The sequence below is a fragment of the Aotus nancymaae genome, unplaced genomic scaffold (genome assembly GCF_030222135.1).
Source record: "Aotus nancymaae isolate 86718 unplaced genomic scaffold, 86718_ANA_hifiasm-v0.15.2.pri h1tg000057l, whole genome shotgun sequence".
Classification (NCBI taxonomy): Eukaryota; Metazoa; Chordata; class Mammalia; order Primates; family Aotidae; genus Aotus; species Aotus nancymaae.
The window spans coordinates 38551872-38570095 of record NW_026988471.1 but is presented as its reverse complement, the minus strand read 5'-3'; the positions used below and the strand labels follow the sequence as shown (position 1 = coordinate 38570095).

The following is an 18224-nucleotide window of genomic DNA, read 5'->3' as shown; positions in this document are numbered from 1 at the left end:
CACCGTGCCCTGCCCCATGAAGAATTTTTACTGTACGGTCCCAGGATAGCATGAGCTGGGGTGGGAGGGTGTGGGAGTGTGGGGAAAGGTGAGGGAGTATCAGTTATTCCCTTAGCATCCCATTGCGAAGCACGTGAGAGCCCCTTGTCAGAGACATACATGCATTTATAATTTCTGTATAACTGATTCGATATACAGCCACGGAGCTAATTTCATGCTGTTTATCTTGTAACGTGGATTCTGTCTATGCTTCCCAAATAATATTTTCATTTTAAAATTCAGAGTTTAGAAAAATGCCTTCAAATATTGTTAGGAGAACTATTCAAATCAGATGCCCAAAACTAGATGGCACATGCATTCATCTATGGTTAGATGGTTAACGAAGTAGTGCAAGAAATTTGAGCTGTTTCAGAACGCAGACATTTGTTAGAAACAGAAACTTCTGTTTTCGGTCCTAGAGATTCACAGGTTTGGCCTGATTCTTGGTGAACACAGAGCAGGGCTCCTTCTCAGAGAAGAGGAGAGGAGAGGGATGAAGGACAGGAGAGGAGGGAGTTGGGAGGAATGGAGGAAAAGGCATTATGTTAGGTAGGGAGAAACCTAGGCTCCAGCCTCAGCTGTGCTGCTAACTCACTGTCTCTTGACCTCTCTGGGCATTAATTTCCTCAGTCTACAGAATAAGGCAACTGGACTGAATTATCGATTCCAGCCCTTCCACCTGTGATTCTAAACCATTCCGGTGCCTAATCAAGGAGCGGTCAGATGGTCAACCAGGGAGACCCACAGGGGCCACAGCGGGCTGACGAGACTCTCCTTCCCCCATCGCCTTTGGCACCACCTGCCCCTGCGCGCCGCCTCCGAGAGCGCGGGAGCGAGCCGCGCGCGCCCGAGGCCACGTGACCCAAAGCAGCGGGGGCGCGGCCTAGCCGCCATGTCGGTGGTTCCTGGTGAGCCGGTATCCGGGCCTGAGGCCGGCGCCCGGTTCTTCTGCACCGCGGGCCGCGGCCTGGAGCCGTTTCTGATGCGGGAGGTGCGGGCGCGGCTGGCGGCCACGCAGGTGAGTCGGCCTCGTTTCGGGCCCGGGAAGGTAGGCGGCCCTGCCCCTGCCCCTGCCCCTACCCCGTTTCCCATCCAAGGCCAAGTTCGCGAACGCGGGAAAGCGACGCCAGCGCCCTTCTCGGCCTCACGCGACGGTCGCCGCCCCCCGAGGTTGATTGGCAGGCGCTTCCGCTACTGCCGAGAGGAGCCACCACGCCTTTCTTTCACTGCATTACAAATCCAGTTGCTCACCTCTCTCTGGGCTTAAGTTTTTAAAAGAGAGGTATTGAGACAAGTTATTGCCTGGATTCTTTAAAGTACTTAGTAGCGCCTGTAGTTAGAATCAGGCCTGTCACAGTTAGAACCCTTCGCTCTTTAAATGCAGACGTAAGGCTCCAAGTTCATACCTGACTTTTTGTTAGTTTCTTGACAGTGATTGTATTTTACTTCATAGGATTCTTGTGAGGATTAAATGATACAGCGTATGCAAAGTACACTTTAAACACGCAATAAATAGTAGCCAGAAAAATAATACACTCTTGCGTGCCTCATAGTTATCTGTTGTTGATTTCCATGAAATGAACAAGGTTTTAAGCATGGGTTTAGGTTTTAGAACGTTGAAAGCTGGTTTCTTGAAAGTAGAGGGTGAAGATATAATAGAAAAGGTATCTCGATGGGGTATATGTGACAGTGAGTGATGTGCTCTTGGAAAAGGAGAGCTTGCTAAATGAAATTAACCCCTCCACCCTGGCAGCTCCTACAGTATGGGAAGCCCACAAAAGTAATTTCTGCAGTGAAGGGTTGCAGTCACGAAGAATTATGTTAGCTTTATTAGACTACCTGCCGCTTGTGTTTTGGGTCATAGAATTTAATAGAGTATTGAATGTAACTACTCTAAAAAAGCAACAATATATAATAACTGCTGACATTTATTAAACATTTAATATGTGTCAGGCACATGTTCTTAGATCCTTACACTATATTTATTTGTGTACTTTTCACAACAGCCCTATAGGGTAGATGTTCCACATTTAACAGATGAGGAAAATGAAGCACGGAGAAGTCCAAGAATTTATTCAAGTTACGCAACTAGAAAATGGCAAAGATGGGATTGAAACCCAAGCTGTGAATTCAAGCACGAGTATATAGTCACGTTCAAACCAGGCCACTATATGACCATGACATAATGCTGCACTGGCTTGTTTTTTTTAAATATTGACTTAGAGTGCTTAGTATGAGGGATAGATGGTTTGGCGCAATTGAATATGTAGGATTATTAGAAAAAGGCAAGACTTTCTCTGCTTGTTCTCCATCTTCTCTACAGATGGGGAAATTTTATTACTAGGAAGAAAATTCAATTAAATAAGGGAAAACTTTTTGACAGTGAGAGTAATTAAATGCCAGTAGATTTGGGAATTTCCATATTCTGCTCTTGTATGTTTTAAGGATATATAGGTCTGGTTATGGGGTCTGAACAAATAATCTCTGAAATTCCACCCCAGTGGCTCTAATACCAAGTGAACTCTCAAAGTTAATCCTGAAATAACAGTGATGACAACTAACATTTATTAACCACTTAAATGTTAGACAAGTTGTGTGCATGTTATGATTTAATCCTCAAAAAACTCCTATGTGATAGGTCACTTTTACCTCCATTTTACAAAAAGAAAATTGGGACTTGTATCTGAGCCTCTCTAGCTTTAAAGCCCATGTGCTTTATCACTAAGCTAAATTGCTGTGGGAATCTGCCCTGGAACACTGGATGGAGTTTATTTCTGTAACACCATGGTAGAGTATGTATGGGCTTAGAACCAAAGACCTGTGTGTAGATCTTATATCTTCTTTTAGTAGATTTGTAACTTGGCAAATTACTCAAATTTCTGAGCTTCAGTTTTCTTGAATGTAAAATAGAGATGATGATAACTACTTAAAAGGATGAATGCAATCCCTGAAATAAGGATAGATAGCACTGGTAGCATGGTGCCTAGCAAATAGTTGGTGTTCAATAAATTTTAGTTCCCATACAATGAGTTGTAATTCTTTCAATGACAAGAGAGTGTTAGAAACTTAAGATCACATCAAGGAAATGAATATTCTTAAATCTAAATTTACAAAACAGATTAATTCAAGAATGGTTTAAGAAAGTAATCACTCCATTTTAATCAGCATTTTTTCAATTTTCGTGAACATAAGAATCACTGGGGAAGCTTGTTGAAAATGAGTATTTCTGGGTGCCAACCCCAAAAGGTTTTCTTTTAGTAGGGCAACTGATAAGCCCAGGTGCTACCATTTTAACATGAAAACATGCTCCCCTCCCAGATGACTCCAACACACGGCTTGCAATGGAAAATTTCCTGTGTATTCTTTTTAGCTTTTTATCGTGGAGAATTTCAAAAATATACAAAAGTAAACAAAATAGTATGCTGAATCCAGCCAAGCTCGGTGGCTCACACCTGTAATCCCATCACTTTGGGAGGCCAAGGCAGGCAGATTACCTGAGGTCAGGAGTTCGAGACCAGCCTGGCCAACATGGTGAAACCCTGTCTCTACTAAAAATACAAAAAGTTAGCCAGGCATGGTGGCGCATACCTGTAGTCCGGCCACTTGGAAGGCTGAGGCAGGAGAATTGCTTGAACTCGGGAGGTGGAGGTTGCAGTGAGACAAGATTGCACCGCTGCACTTCAGCCTGGATGACAGAGCTAGACTCTGTCTCAAAAAAAAGAGTATATATATAGTATGCTGAGTCTCCATGGTGTAATTTAGCATGTTCCTCTATCCTCTATATTTCCTGTAAGTTGGAATCCTGTAAGATGTATCTAGAGCTTGGTCATATTCGGATTTGATGTTCCCCCCCCCCCGCCCCCCATTGTATGGCAGATTTCTTCGTAAGTTCCTGTATATTGTTAAATATCTAATTTATATATCTACAAACACATATATCACTTAAACTACTTTGAATAAATTAATATATTGAGAAAAATTAAGCTTTACTTTATAATGATGTTTAATATATTAAGTACTGCTATTTATTATAAGACTAACAGTAGGAACAGTTATTTTAAGATAAAATTAAATGTTGTAGAGATGTCTCCAGTGTCAGTTCACCAGAAAAGTCCTGTCAGTTGACTCAATGGTCTTTATAAACTCTCATATCAAACACTATTAACACAGGTCCTGAATAGGCCACATAAATTTTTGTTTTTTAATGGTGTCATGATTGTCGAGGGTAGTGAGGTAAGACTTAAGCAGAAAGTCAAATTACTTCATAGTTACTTTTGTTTAATGGAATAATTACACAAGGTTGCCTTAAAGATTCTCTGCATTCCCTTTAGATTGAATGCCTCTTTCTTCTGGAGTGCCTCATTTTGGCTCACTGCAACCTTCGCCTCCTGGATTCAAGTGATTCTCCTGCCTCAGCCTCCCGAGTAGCTAGGATTACAGGTGCCCAACTAATTTTTGTATCTTTAGTAGAGACAGGGTTTGACCATATTGGCCTGGTGGGTCTTGAACTCCTGACCTCAAGTGATCTGCCTGCCTTGGCCTCCCAAAATGCTGGGATTACAGGCATGAGCCACCGCACCCAGCCAAAGGCTCTTTTTACAAATTAAGTGAAATGTATTTTTGAATTCCTTCTAAAATAAACCAAAACAAACTGAAACACCACCTTAACTCATCACTTAGCATTTTCAAATTAGTTCTGAAACTTAATGGCATCTGTAGAATTAGGAGACCTTTGGCACCTCCCTATATCATATGTTTTTGCATAGATTTAAACTTTTTTTTTTTTAAACTGTGATAGGGTCAGGCTCTGTCACTCAGGCTAGAGTACAGTGGCATGATCACAGATCACTGCAACCTCAATTTCCCAAGCTCAAGCAATCCTCCCACCTTAACTTCTCCCAAGTAGCCTCCTGGACTATAGGCACACACCGCCATGCCCAGCTCACTTATTTTTTGTACAGACAGGGTCTCACTATGTTGTCCAGGCTGGTCTCAAACTCCTGGGATCAAGCAGTCCTCCCACTTTAAATCTAGGCTGAATGTGGTAACTCACACCTATAATTCCAGTACTTTGGGAAGTGTATGCCACATTCGGCCTAGATTTAAACTTTTAATCTTTGTGTTAAATTTGAATCCATGAATTTAAAAAAAAAGAAAAATACTATTCTACCATATAATAGAGCTATTACTTTAATAAAGATTGTTATTTCATCTTCATAAGTGTTAGACATAAAACCAGCTGTTTTTAGACACTTGCGTATTTAATTCCAGCAAGAAAACCAGATTGTACAAATAAATTTTCAGATAAGAAACATGAGAATGAAATATCCCAAAATGCCACATTTCTCCCTGAGTGTTGTAATTAAATATGAACAGTTATAAGCAATAAACTAAAGAAAAAGAGAATTACTAGCTGCAGCAGTTTTTTAAGTCATAAGCACCAAAATTCATTCTCCCTGCTGTTTTAAGATATAATACCTGTCTTCACAATGAGTGACCTGTTTAAGTGCATTCACAGATAGGATTATTTGATTCCCACAGTGACTACTATTTTACAGTTTAATAAACTGCAGTAAGTCCTCATTTAATGTCATCAGTAGGTTCCTGGAAACTGACTTTAAGCAAAAGGATGTATAATTAAATCAGTTTTACCGTAGGCTGACTGAAATAAACAAGAGTTCCTACAGCATTTTTCCGGTCACAAAAATTTCACAAACTTCTAAATTAAGAAGTTATTTAGAACACTTCTAATAGTAAATGCTGAAATAGCACTTGTAATATTAAACATTGAAATAAATGTAAGGTATACATACATTTAAGACAGTTTGATAGAAACAAGTAAGATAATTATTAATCCAATTATTCGAGTTCAGTTATTCCAGGGTTGTCCCTAGAGCCTATCCTGGCAGTTCAGGGCACAAGGTGGGAATCAGCCCCTGCATAGGACACCATCCCATTACCCGGACACTCACACACACCCACATTTACTTGCATTGGGACCATGTGAACATACCAGTGGACCTAACAGGCACACTCTGGGATGTCAGAGGAAACTGGGGTTCCCAGAGAAAACCCATGCAGGTATGGCTCACCCAGACAGTAGCCCTGGCTGGGAATTGGAATTTTTTCTTATGAGTGTCATAATGAAAGGACATTGAATAAAACAGTGTTATTCAAGGACCTGCCGTACTTCTGATTACATGCTTATTACTTCTAAAAGAAATGTAGGCCTTATGATAATTCTTAGAATAATGTTGCTGCTTTTGGTTTTGAGAATGTATAATTCTTAAAATAATGTTGCTGGTTTGGGTTTCGAGAATGTATTTGGCATTTTGTTGCACCAACATGCACTATTAAGATTGGGTGCTCTGAATAAACTTTTTAGGTCCTCTTAATTAACTTGATAGTCATGTTCTTTTTGGAAACCACTTGACCTGGGGGGAGATATATATATTTAAATATATATATATTAAATATATAAATGTATATATATATATATGTGTGTGTGTGTGTTAATGAAAGTTCATTGGATAAAATGCTTCCCTTGATATTTGAATAAGAAAAGATCATTGTACAATTAAGTTACTATAAATTAATGTCTAGATCACTGGCTACTTAGGTTAAAGCCACTGGTCTAGATGTTTGCATCAATACTTATTTACAGAATTTGAAACTTAAAACCATACATTTTCAGTAAATATTCAGTTCAGTTCCTTCAGAATCTTGGCAAAGTATTTTATCTGTTAAATTGTTCTGTGATGGCTTTAGTATCAACTGCATTCTTAGATAATAAAATCTAAATTTTTGAGAATTTACATTTTAAAACTTTGTTTTCAAGTTTCTAAGCATTTTGAAGTATATACTTTAGTTTTGGGAAAATGTCACCTATGTAATAAGAAAGAAGTAAATTCTAGAAACCAGAAGTTCTGGTTTTGGTTACTTCACTATCCCCTTAAATATTGATTCCTAAACATTCTTCTCATTCCCTGCTTCCTCTCATAATGTCATCATCTGTTCCTCCGTCTATTTTGGTCAGCTGCATTGCTGTAAGCTATTTGAGTTTTAATTGGTACCATCTAGGGCTTCCTAGAGATTCTCTTTCATCATCCTGGAGTAGCAACCCCAGAAATTACCATTCCAAGAACTTAATTAGATCATGTCACATCCAAAACAAGCAAACACCCTTGGGGTGCAAGTACCCATGGATGGTAGCTGCCTTAACACATAGGAAACCCCAAATTCCCTACTGTCCAAGTTCTAGGAGATAATTTAAAACCGCATTTTTCAATTGTTGGCCACTGCTAAAAGAGAACTAATTCCAAGAGAGCCCACATCCATCCTGGATTTAACAGGGTTGGGTTAACCCTAAAAGAGTTAAGATTCCATTGGCATGGAGCACCATTTGTCACAGCACATTAGGCTTCCTATGAGTCAATGCTCTTGTCTTTTTCCTCCTCTTTTGCCAAGTATCCATCCTGTCTCCAAAACCTGTTTCTGTTTGATGCATATGTCTTGCTTCTATTCATTATCCAGTTTCTGCAGCCAAGTAGCTTGTCATTTCTACCTCAGTAACCTACTTCTCCCTCTAGCATCACATTCTACACTCAGTCCTTTATGCCTCTTCTAAAGTAATTTTTTCTGCCAGCTAATTCAGTGCTGTCACAGTTTTCATCAGAAGTCTATAATGGCTGACCATTACCATCAGTGGTACTCAGAATTTCATGACCATTTGTCAGGCTGGCCTATACTACATCATCCAGCCACCGGACACTATCAATCAGCATAATACAGCAAATGTTGCTAAGCTGACTTAAAGTTTACTTCAGCCAGGTTTTCACTCCCACTTCTGCATGTGCCTCTTGTTCTTTTGTTAGAATCCTTCTTCCCAAATCTTACAGGATTCTTTCCCAAGACTCTGTAATGTCGGCTTTCATATTCATTGTTGCTTAGTGTACTTACAGCTTGTCAATGCATAATAATGTTAAAACTTTTTAGTTTTCTTCTGGGTTTAATTCAAGTTAATTGTCTTATAAATCTTACATTTTAATGTGTATGTCAGTGTGTGTCTATTATTATTCAAGATATGTTTTATGATTCCTGGTAGCCCACAGGTAGGTCTTCAATAAATATCTACCTTGGGCTAGACACCTAATTTGTCCGGTGCATTATACCTTTCTTTTGCCTACTTTTGGTGGTGATAGAATCTACCTTAGAGGGTTGTTATAAGGATAAGGAGGAAAATACTTATTCATAATTCCTAGTACAGAGCCTGACAAATAGTAGATGCTTCAGAAACGGTCATTTTTATTTTTAATGTAGGTACTATGTCTTAAGGGGAAAAAAAGATGGTTTTTACACTGACACTGGACTACATTAAAAGCTGTTTTTCTTTTTCTAGGTTGAATATATTTCAGGAAAGGTTTTTTTCACCACCTGTTCTGATTTGAATATGTTGAAGGAATTAAAATCTGCAGAAAGATTGTTTTTGCTGATTAAAAAGCAGTTTCCACTTACTGTTTCTTCTGTAAGTAAAGGTATGGCATATGCATATGCGTGTTTCCTTTACCCACACGATACATTGTACTCCAATATTTTTTCTGCTTGATAATTAATATGTAGCCATTTTAAACTTTAATATTCATTGGCACATGTGGGATCATTAATTATGTATTTTTCTGTATTTCCTGAATATTATTACCTGATTGTAGAATATTTATTCTCTTTGCAACCTGTCTGCTGCCTTTTTTATGAGATTTTAATGTCTTAAACCACATTTCTTCTTTGAGAATTATGATCAGGTACCTTCTCTAGAGCTATATATAGTCAGTTGCACTTATTTCGATTTAGAAAGATTTAATAATCCAAAATGCATTATTTTACTAGTAAATCAGTGAAAATCGCCACCTTGTAAATTTTAACTATGTTATATAATTGGCTTTTTGATTTCTGGGACCTTAAATGTTTTCAATAAACTTATCCCCACTTATCAAGTATTAGAGGTAAAGGGAGCATTAGAGATTATTTGTCCACTCTCTAAATTTTGTAAATATGCTGCTAAAACAATGTATGGATCTTAATAAAAGCAGCAAAAAATGGTCAGACACTGCAGGATTAAACACTGCCATAAACTTCAATTTGAATTATATAAGAGATCATGTAATTATAGCTTATAATAAACTATTTTAAAAAGATGCAAATGGCAAGAAATCAAGACCATGCAGAATTGTTTTAAAGCAAATCCCAAAGTATTATACTGTGGGGTCAATATAATTTCTCCCAGTACTCTACACACATTCATCTTTAAGGACTATACTAATTTCTGGATCATCTTGATGACCCTGGTTCATCAAGAAAAGATTACAAGAAAAGATTAAACTTTGCTGAGCATATTGGCAGTATGCTAAGCTGTGAATGGGTTGTGCATCCAAGGTGTTAACTTTATGGAAAGTCATTATAATATACTTAACTAATATTATGTGGGCTAAAATGTAACAGGCCCAAGATTCAGCTCCTCTGTTTCTGAGCTGAGTTTTTCCATTTATTCTTTTCTTATATACACTTAATTTTTATAGGCAAGATTATAATTATTTCAAAAATTGATATACATTCTAGGTCTATGTATATATTGAAGAGATATATATATTACCATAGCACAAATAATCTTTCAAGAGTACTATATGGTAATTCTGTAGGAATTTTAACACAATATGGATGCTATCTATGCAACGTAAGAATGAACTTTATTCTGCACAATATTCTTATGGTAAATGGAATGTAAATTCCAAACGAAAATGAAGTTATTCATGTAGCAATTTAATAAAACTTAATTCAAAGAAATAAAGGAAATAGAATTTGGGAGTGATGAATGTAATAGTTTTTAAAGCTTCAATATAGGATCAACAAGATTTTCTTCATTTAGGAAAAATATTTAATGAAATGCAAAGACTTATAAATGAAGATCCAGGAAGTTGGTTGAATGCCATTTCAATTTGGAAAAATCTTCTTGAACTTGATGCAAAAAAGGAAAAACTTTCTCAGAGAGATAATAACCAACTGAAAAGAAAAGTGGGAGAAAATGAAATCATCGTTGCAAAGAAATTAAAAATAGAACAAATGCAAAAGATAGAAGAGAATAGGGACTGCCAGCTGGAAAAACAAATAGAAGAAGAAACTCTGGAGCAAAGAGATTTTACCACTAGAAGAGAAAACTTTCAAGAAGAAGAATTTCAGAATGACACAGAGAAAGCAACTGATACTCATAATCAGAATGACTTGACTTTCAGAGTGTCTTGTCGCTGCAGTGGAACTGTTGGAAAGGCCTTCACTGCACAGGTATGCTTGCTTCCCAAAGTGGGGTCCCATTTTTTTTTTTTTTCTTTGAGATGAGTCTCAATTTGTCATCCAGGCTGGAATGCAGTGGCACAATCTGGCCCACTGCAACCTTCATCTCCTGGGATCAAGTGATCCTCCTGCCTCAGTCTTCTGAGTAGCTGGGATCACAGGTGTGTACACCACACCTAGATAATTTTTGTATCTTTAGTAGAGACGGGGTTTCACCATGTTGGCCAGGCTGGTCTTGAACTCCTGACCTTAAGTGATCTGCCCACCTCGGCCTCCCAAAGTGCTGGGATTACAGGCGTGAGTGACCGTACCTGGCCTGGGGGCCCCATTTTTTTTTTAAAGGATTAACTACTCTCTCTTTAGATTTAAAATGAGATGCAAACCTCTCACAGAACAAATCACTAGGCCCAGACAATTCGTTCTTATGGAATTAAATCTCTTTAAAAATACATTTCAGTTTTACCTCAGATAGTTTAAGAGGAGTGATATGCCATACCAACTATGACCTTATACTTTCTGCCTAAAAATTTCCTTAAATTTACAGATGTCCTTTGTATTTGGAAATCCTGATACCATAGTCCTCAACTTTTGGGTTTTCTCTTCAGTTCAGCTTTGTGCTTATTCAGTGGCTACTCTGCACAGGTCCTGTACATGGGATTGTCACCAGGACCTAGACTGCAAATGCATGTGAGGTCTCAGTAATGTAGAGAAGAGCGAACACCACAAACTTTTGCCGTCAGTAAACCTCATCAGTTGGCCCTTACAAAGTTCAGTGATGTTAAAGAGCATTGGTCTGAATATTTTATCAACCTTAAAATCAGTCAGACCCTAAAGGGTGAGTCTAATGATACTAATCTGGTAATTTTTAAACATAGAGGCTTATAGTAGCTGAATAGTTCATCTTTCAGCTTGCATCTGTTTCCTGAAACCCAGAATGACCATATTTATCATATCATAATCTAGTTCTTTCATATTCCTAAAATTACAAGAATAGAGATTATGCATGAGTAGATGTTAATGCCATGGAGTATACTGGGGGTAGGGCAGGTAAAATGCAGCCATTCTGCCTTAAATAGAAAATACTTTAGCATACGATTTTAATATCAGAACTCTAAATTACCATCAGATAGTCTGACTTGATTTTCCTATAGGCTACTCGTTAGTTTTGCTTACATTTACACTTAATGAAAAATTTTTAATATTCTTTTCTTTAACTCGCTACTTTTCCAGGAGGTAGGAAAAGTAATTGGAATTGCTCTTATGAAACACTTTGGATGGAAAGCAGATTTGAGGAATCCAAAATTAGAGGTAATGAGTATTTGTTTTGTTTTATATACATGTAACCTAATTCTTTAAGGACCGTGCCCTGTATTCTTATCCTACTTTTCCATTTGATTTTACAGTTGTAAAAAGTATATCTACAGGGATCCAGCAGTCCATTTTTTAAACAGTAGAATAGTACAGATAGTTTTGCTAGTAGTTTTTACTGTGAAAATGTCTTATTCAAACTCAAAAAATAAGGTTTTTTTTGGAATGGAGTTGTCTGGTCACAGTTGAAGAAAAAAACATTTATTATGAGGTGACAGCAATGGTCTCTATAGTCTCTGTAATATACACAATCTACAATTTTAAAAATTTTAGCTAATGTTAAAAAAAATGTATAACAATAACAAAAGCTCTGCACAAAATTCAATAGTATGTTAATAGTAGCTTTGTTAGGGGTATGGGATTATGTTTTTATTTTCCAAAATTAATGTAATAAGGTGGCACTATTTTTAATTGGAACAAATAAGTATTTGTATGGGGAAACAAAAATATTCTTTGCTATTTTTTGAAAACCATCTTAAAAAGTTGACATATAACCAATCATTTTCATGATTCATTCATTTATAAATTTATTTATTACTTGTTATGTAGGTTTAAATGGAGTAGTAACTGGCCAAATAAATCAGAACATTATGTGTTGTTTTATTGTTAAATTTGCTTTTGTCTGACATTTTTCACTTAAAAAAAAAATACCAGGTATTTATTTTTTATTGTTTGTCATACTAAATATTTTAACCCCAAGAAGATTTTGACATGCGAGTATCTTTCTCTTATCTGCCCCTTTCCAATTCTTAATCATCTCCTCTCTGGCTTTCTCTTCCCCATTTCCCCAAGTCGATCTCGTTGTCTCAATTATATTTTTCACAGATTATCTCATAAATAAATACAGCAAATTCAATTCCTGTCAGCCACTTAAGGCAATTAATAATAGCTTTTATGGATAAAAATAACACAAAACAAGATTAGCAACACAGAAGTCACATGCAGTAAAGTTTGTGACTAAAAAATTGACAGAAGAATCAAATCTCAACAAATTTTCTTCTGTAAAATTGACAGGAAAACATTTTTTAGTGGGAGAAGCTATTCTTAATAACATTTGATATGTAAACGTATCATATCTTTAGAATAAATTGTCAATAGAATTCTAATAAATAATTTTGCTAAAATGCATAATATATAAAATTGGGAAGTTTAGCTGTGATGTATCAGTTACTCAAGTAATTAAATTGACCAAATGGAATCACTCCACTTAAATCTTTCTTGAAGAAATTGATCAATATTGAAAAGATAATTCTGATTAAGTTGCTAATATTTAAAGTTATCTTGCTTGGGGTGAGAGTATCAGGAACCAAATGTTCTTGAGGTCCAAAACAGCATTTAAAATATTCTGTAAACTTTATCAGACTACGAAAGTGTGAAAGATTCTAGCTTTTAAAATTTATGTGGGCTACTAATTATAACTTGGGGCATTTAAATATTCTTCATGGCCTAACAGAAGAAAGAAAACAAAGAGAGACAGAAACTTACCTGTAGAGAAAAGACACCCTTACTGCCATACATTTGGCCTAAACAAAGTTTTCTGTTACCCTGAAAGTATTTGCAGCCTCTGATAGCCCTGTGTGGCCTCGCATCCTATTTAAGGTTAGAATTAGGGTGGATTTAGGAAATCTTCTCTAACACAGAATACTGAAAAGTCTGGTCCGGTTATAATTCTGAGAATCTCCAGTAAGAAAAGTTGATTCTGAGTTATTTATAACATGATTCTCCTGTATAACAAATTGACCTCAGAATTTTTCTATGAAATGTACTTAAAATTTAGTTTACTTCTGCTTAAGAAAAAAAGATTACAGAACATTTTTCTAAATATGATGAAGGCGGCCTTGGAATTTCTTTTTAAAACATAGGTCATATAAATTTAAAATGGAAATTTCAAATTGTCAGTACTTTGGTAATAACGTTTCTTGTTCCATTCTAACTTCTGTGTTTGTTCTTTCAGATCTTTATACATCTAAATGACATTTATTCTGTGGTGGGGATTCCTGTGTTCAGGTAGATATTCTAAGCTTCAGGTTTGTCACATAGGACAGATTGTTAAATTATTTACATTTTTTATTTATAGCATGAATGAAGCATTGATATAACAGAAGGTTAAAGGCAAAGCATTTTAATTCTTTGCTTAAGACCATAAAGTATTTTCCTGGAACTTATGATTTGAAGTGACCAGTTAGAGCTGTGAAATGTTTGATCATAGTATTCTACTGATTACATGGTTAATACTGAAAATTATATCTAGTTCTACTGTTAAATGATTTTCACAGCCCTGTATCTATACCTAAAAAGGTTTTAGGCTGCCCTACTCTAGTGGCTTTAATTTGAACAATTTTGCCTATCTGACTTTTTTAAATTCTATGACAATTTTAAAGACAGAAAGGGTGGAGAAAACTAAAAGATGGACATTTTTCAGCAATTAAAATAAGTATAATTTTTGGTGGTCACCAAGACAAAAGTAGGAAGCACGAGCAATCAAGCAAAATATAAAATATATATATTTTAAATTTATAGAGTAATTTTTTTTTTATACTTTGACCCCCCAAAAATGAGCCTAAATATCTAAAAAATTTACTTAGGAAGAGCATCTCACCCCTAGAAGTACTGAGTGTGGTATTAATGTATTTAGATTCTTAACACCAAATAAAATAACTCATTTTTAAATTTTTAACTATATATAAAAATGCTAAATTTTGTGCTCTTGATTTAACTAATATAACCTTATATTAACGTTTTTAAAAGGTATTTGATGATTTAACATTATTTTAATGCTTGCTAGAAACATTCAAGATGTTATGCTATGGCATTTCAAATAATAATTGATAATGTACCTTAAAGTTTACAAATAAAAGATATGTACCTGAAAATTAAGATATCTTAATTTTGTATGTATCTTAATTAAGATACATATCTTAAGATACAATATGAGCATTGATTGGAAATGAGGTTACAGTAGATGCTCTGAGTTTAGTCAGCTTGACTACCTCAGCGTAGGAAGGAAGCCATCTCAGTGATGAGTGTTGGCTAAAAGAACAATTTGCTGGGACATGAAAAAGGAGATAGAAGATTTGCACAACAGATAGCATTGGACAAGAGAAGTGACAGTGGCTATCGGAAACTGCAACCTGGTGACCCTAACAACAGAAGAAAGTCAGAAATGATGAAACAAAATAGAGAGCAGCCATGAAGGTAGAGAATCACATAAAAATTTGTCTCTAAGTTCCAAAAGACATTGTTCATATTTGAGCTGTCCTTTCTTTAAAGGAAAAAAACCATTTGGATATCAATAGCCCCATGAAGCATTAACTGCATATAGCCGGTGCCACACTGTACACATCACCTAGTACAGTATGGCATAGCAGATAAGAACTGTGGACTTAAATTCTATCTTCTCCACAAATGATTGTAACTCTGCAAGTTTGGGCAAATTATCATATTTCTCTGCTATAAAATCAGGAATATAATAGTACCTACTTTATAGTTTTGTCCTTGGGATTAAATGAGATAACCTGTGCGAAAATCTTTGCTACTATTTTTGGATACAGTAAGTGTTGAATGAATTTCAACTGTTTTATTTTTGAAACAGTTCAGCAGCTGCGAGGAGGGGAGAAGCATTTACTGGAGTAAGATTAATTCAATTAATTTTAGTCAAAGCATCAGTTGTACACTTATTGTATTTCTAGCATTGTGCTAGACACCCAAAGTTCAAAGACGAATAAGATGAGTGTTAATTTCAAGGAATTCAATAAATGCTTGTCTAGAATTAGGAAAGAGAACCTAACTCTAATTGAGGATCTGTGAGCAAAAAGATAAAGGAGTGTTCCTAAGAGGAAACTTGACAGCAATAAGAAAGGGTATGTCACATGGACAAGAGAAGGAAAGGATATTACAGACAAGGAATCTCTGTGCAAAGGCACAAGGTACAAGGAAGCTTGATTTACATGGAGGATGGCAGGTAGTTTCAGTGTAGATGGGACAGAGAAATGCATAGGGAAAGTGGTAGAAAATTAGAAGTAAGCCATGAAATGCCTTGTAAGTATGTTAAACAGCTTGGATTTTATCTTAGAAGCAATAAGAATTTGAAGCAGAAGAGTGATGTGATCAGATTTGTGATTTTAAAAAATTACCAAGAAAATTATACTTTTTAATGAAAGAGAAATAAAAAGCAAGAAAGAGAAGATTTAAACTCTTGGAGTTAAGAAAATGGCCCTGAATTCAAAAAAATAGTTAAGGAGTCTAGAATAATTTCAGATTTCTGATTTGAACAATTAGTAAATACTGGTATTAATCACTGAGATATAAAATGTAGGGAAAGAAAACAGTGTATTCAGTGAAAATGTAGATATTTGAAGATATTCAAGAAGATATTTGAAGTTACAGATCTAGAGTTCAGGTGACAAGTCTAGACTGAAGATGTAGATTATGGATCTATATATGGATAGTATTACTATCCATATATAGTATAGTATTACCCAATATATGGATAGTAAGTGACACAAAAAATGAAGCAATGTGTCAATGTATGAAACCTGGAGAGTGTATTCAGTTTATACCTGTTGACTTTGCACTACTTATCTTCCACATAAAATGTTCAAGCACATATTTAAAGATAAAGATCTGGGGTTCAGGTAATGAGTCTAGACTAGAGGTATAGATTAGGATGTCTTTGTCTTGGTGATACAAGAGAATGAAAAAGAAATGCATATATGTGGAGAAGATGATCAGAAACCACATTTATTTTTGAACCGTGTACATTAGCTAGATTCAAAGTAGAGCATTATTTTTATTTTCAAGGAGTTTATTTCTGAACATGCCTTCTTAATAATTTTATTATACTGATATAATGGGGCCCTTTTGTTGAAGTAATGAGATCAGTGTGCCCAGGTTTAAGCAAAACATGAACATTCACTTTTGTCAAATATTAAATAGAGAATTAAGTCCCTTAAAAATTTCTATTAGCAAAAATATATACATAGTTGTCAAAACTTTGAAAGGTTCCATATAAATTCCTGCTGCTTAGAGCATTTTTTCATATATATGGACAAAGCTGGTTTTCCATACTGCGTCTCCCTTTTTGGTATCTAGAATGCAAACTAATGTGTTTTATAGCAATATAATTGCTAAGCTTACCCTGTAGAAGCAAAATTTATTGACTAAAATATTTTATAGCCTTTCCACCTGCCAGTTTGCATCCCTGATTCCAAATGTATGTATACAGTACTATTTACAATGTGAATTGTTATTTCTTGAAAAACCCTTATTAAAAAGTCAAAATCCCATGAGTTTGCCAAGTAGAACTTCCTCATTATAATAGTAAGTATACAATTACGCTGTTTATCTTAAAGGAATATATCATTTAGTTCTAAGATTTTAAGAGGCTTGCAATAAATACAAAAACAGGATAACTTAAAAGTCAAAAAAAGATGAGAAACAAAATGATGAAAGAAATAAGTGTTTAATATTAATATACCTAGAATTCTGTTGAATGTCTTTAAGGAGGGTTTGAAGAACATTGTGACTTTATGTAATGTTCGTAGAAGACCCCTCTTGGTGGTTCTGGAACAAGCCTGCCCCAAAACAAACCAGCACAAATTCTTGAAATCACATCTTCATATCTTACCAACAAATTGTAAAAGTGAACTAGAAAAGCTTGGAAAGTTGAAATTTCCAAGGAGATTCAGCTTGTTCATTGCATTGGAAGGATAGAAATAATATATGACATTTTGAAACTTTCTATCACATCTGGAAGTATTGATGTGATAGTGGCATTGATGAGGTGGAGGATAAAGTGTGAAGTGATGCATGTTGGAGACCAGTGAACTCATTTGGAGATGTCTGCTTTAGCCCATCATTCAGTAAATTATTTTAGACAATGCAATGTCATGCTTCATTTCATCTTTTGGGAAAGATGCAAATAAGCAAAAAGCAAACCTTCAAAAGGGACTTTTTATAGAAAACAGATTTTAAGGGTTAGCATCCATTCAGTTCTACTTCCCATACTACATTCATATCACAAAATAGTACATTCCCCTTCATGACTTCAGACAGCAAAAAAAAGGTCTACTCTGTATGGGAAGACAGGGAAGTATAAGAAAGATTTTCCTCATGTATAATTACATTTTTATACATTAAATACGTGAGAGTTTAAATTTCAGTTGTTTAAAAATTTACCTTTCTGAAATTCCACCCTGGCTGGATAGACAAGGTGCCCATTAGAGAAGGTATTTTTGTAATAAGGTTGAAACATTCTCTAACTTAGGCAATACTCTCATGTACATTGGTGAGTATGTTTAAATGATTCTCAAATTTGGACAGGTAAATCATTTTTATATCTTGTTGTTTAACGTGTAATAATCTATAATCAGATTCTTTTCTTTGTAGGGTTCCTCTAGCCAGCAGAGCTTACATCAAGACAGCTGGACTACGATCTACCATAGCGTGGGCAATGGCATCTCTCGCTGACATTAAGG

The 18224-nt window shown here is 35.7% G+C and overlaps 1 protein-coding gene across 3 annotated transcripts in view; it reads left to right on the top strand.

Annotated features, from left to right (window-relative positions):
• The first annotated feature begins 894 nt into the window (after positions 1-894).
• THUMPD2 (THUMP domain containing 2) overlaps positions 895-18224 on the top strand; it is a 44440-nt gene continuing 27110 nt past the window's right edge. The window contains exons 1-6 of one of the 3 annotated variants that reach the window (XM_012450640.3): positions 895-1057; positions 8438-8563; positions 9959-10371; positions 11611-11688; positions 13703-13755; positions 18136-18223. In XM_012450640.3, the coding sequence (XP_012306063.2) occupies positions 9976-10371; positions 11611-11688; positions 13703-13755; positions 18136-18223 (615 nt within the window). In that variant the 5' untranslated portion in view covers positions 895-1057; positions 8438-8563; positions 9959-9975. Of the gene's footprint in view, positions 1058-8437; positions 8574-9958; positions 10372-11610; positions 11689-13702; positions 13756-18135; position 18224 lie in introns of all 3 variants that reach the window. The other 2 variants (XM_012450638.3, XM_012450639.3) reach the window with 2 other exon arrangements.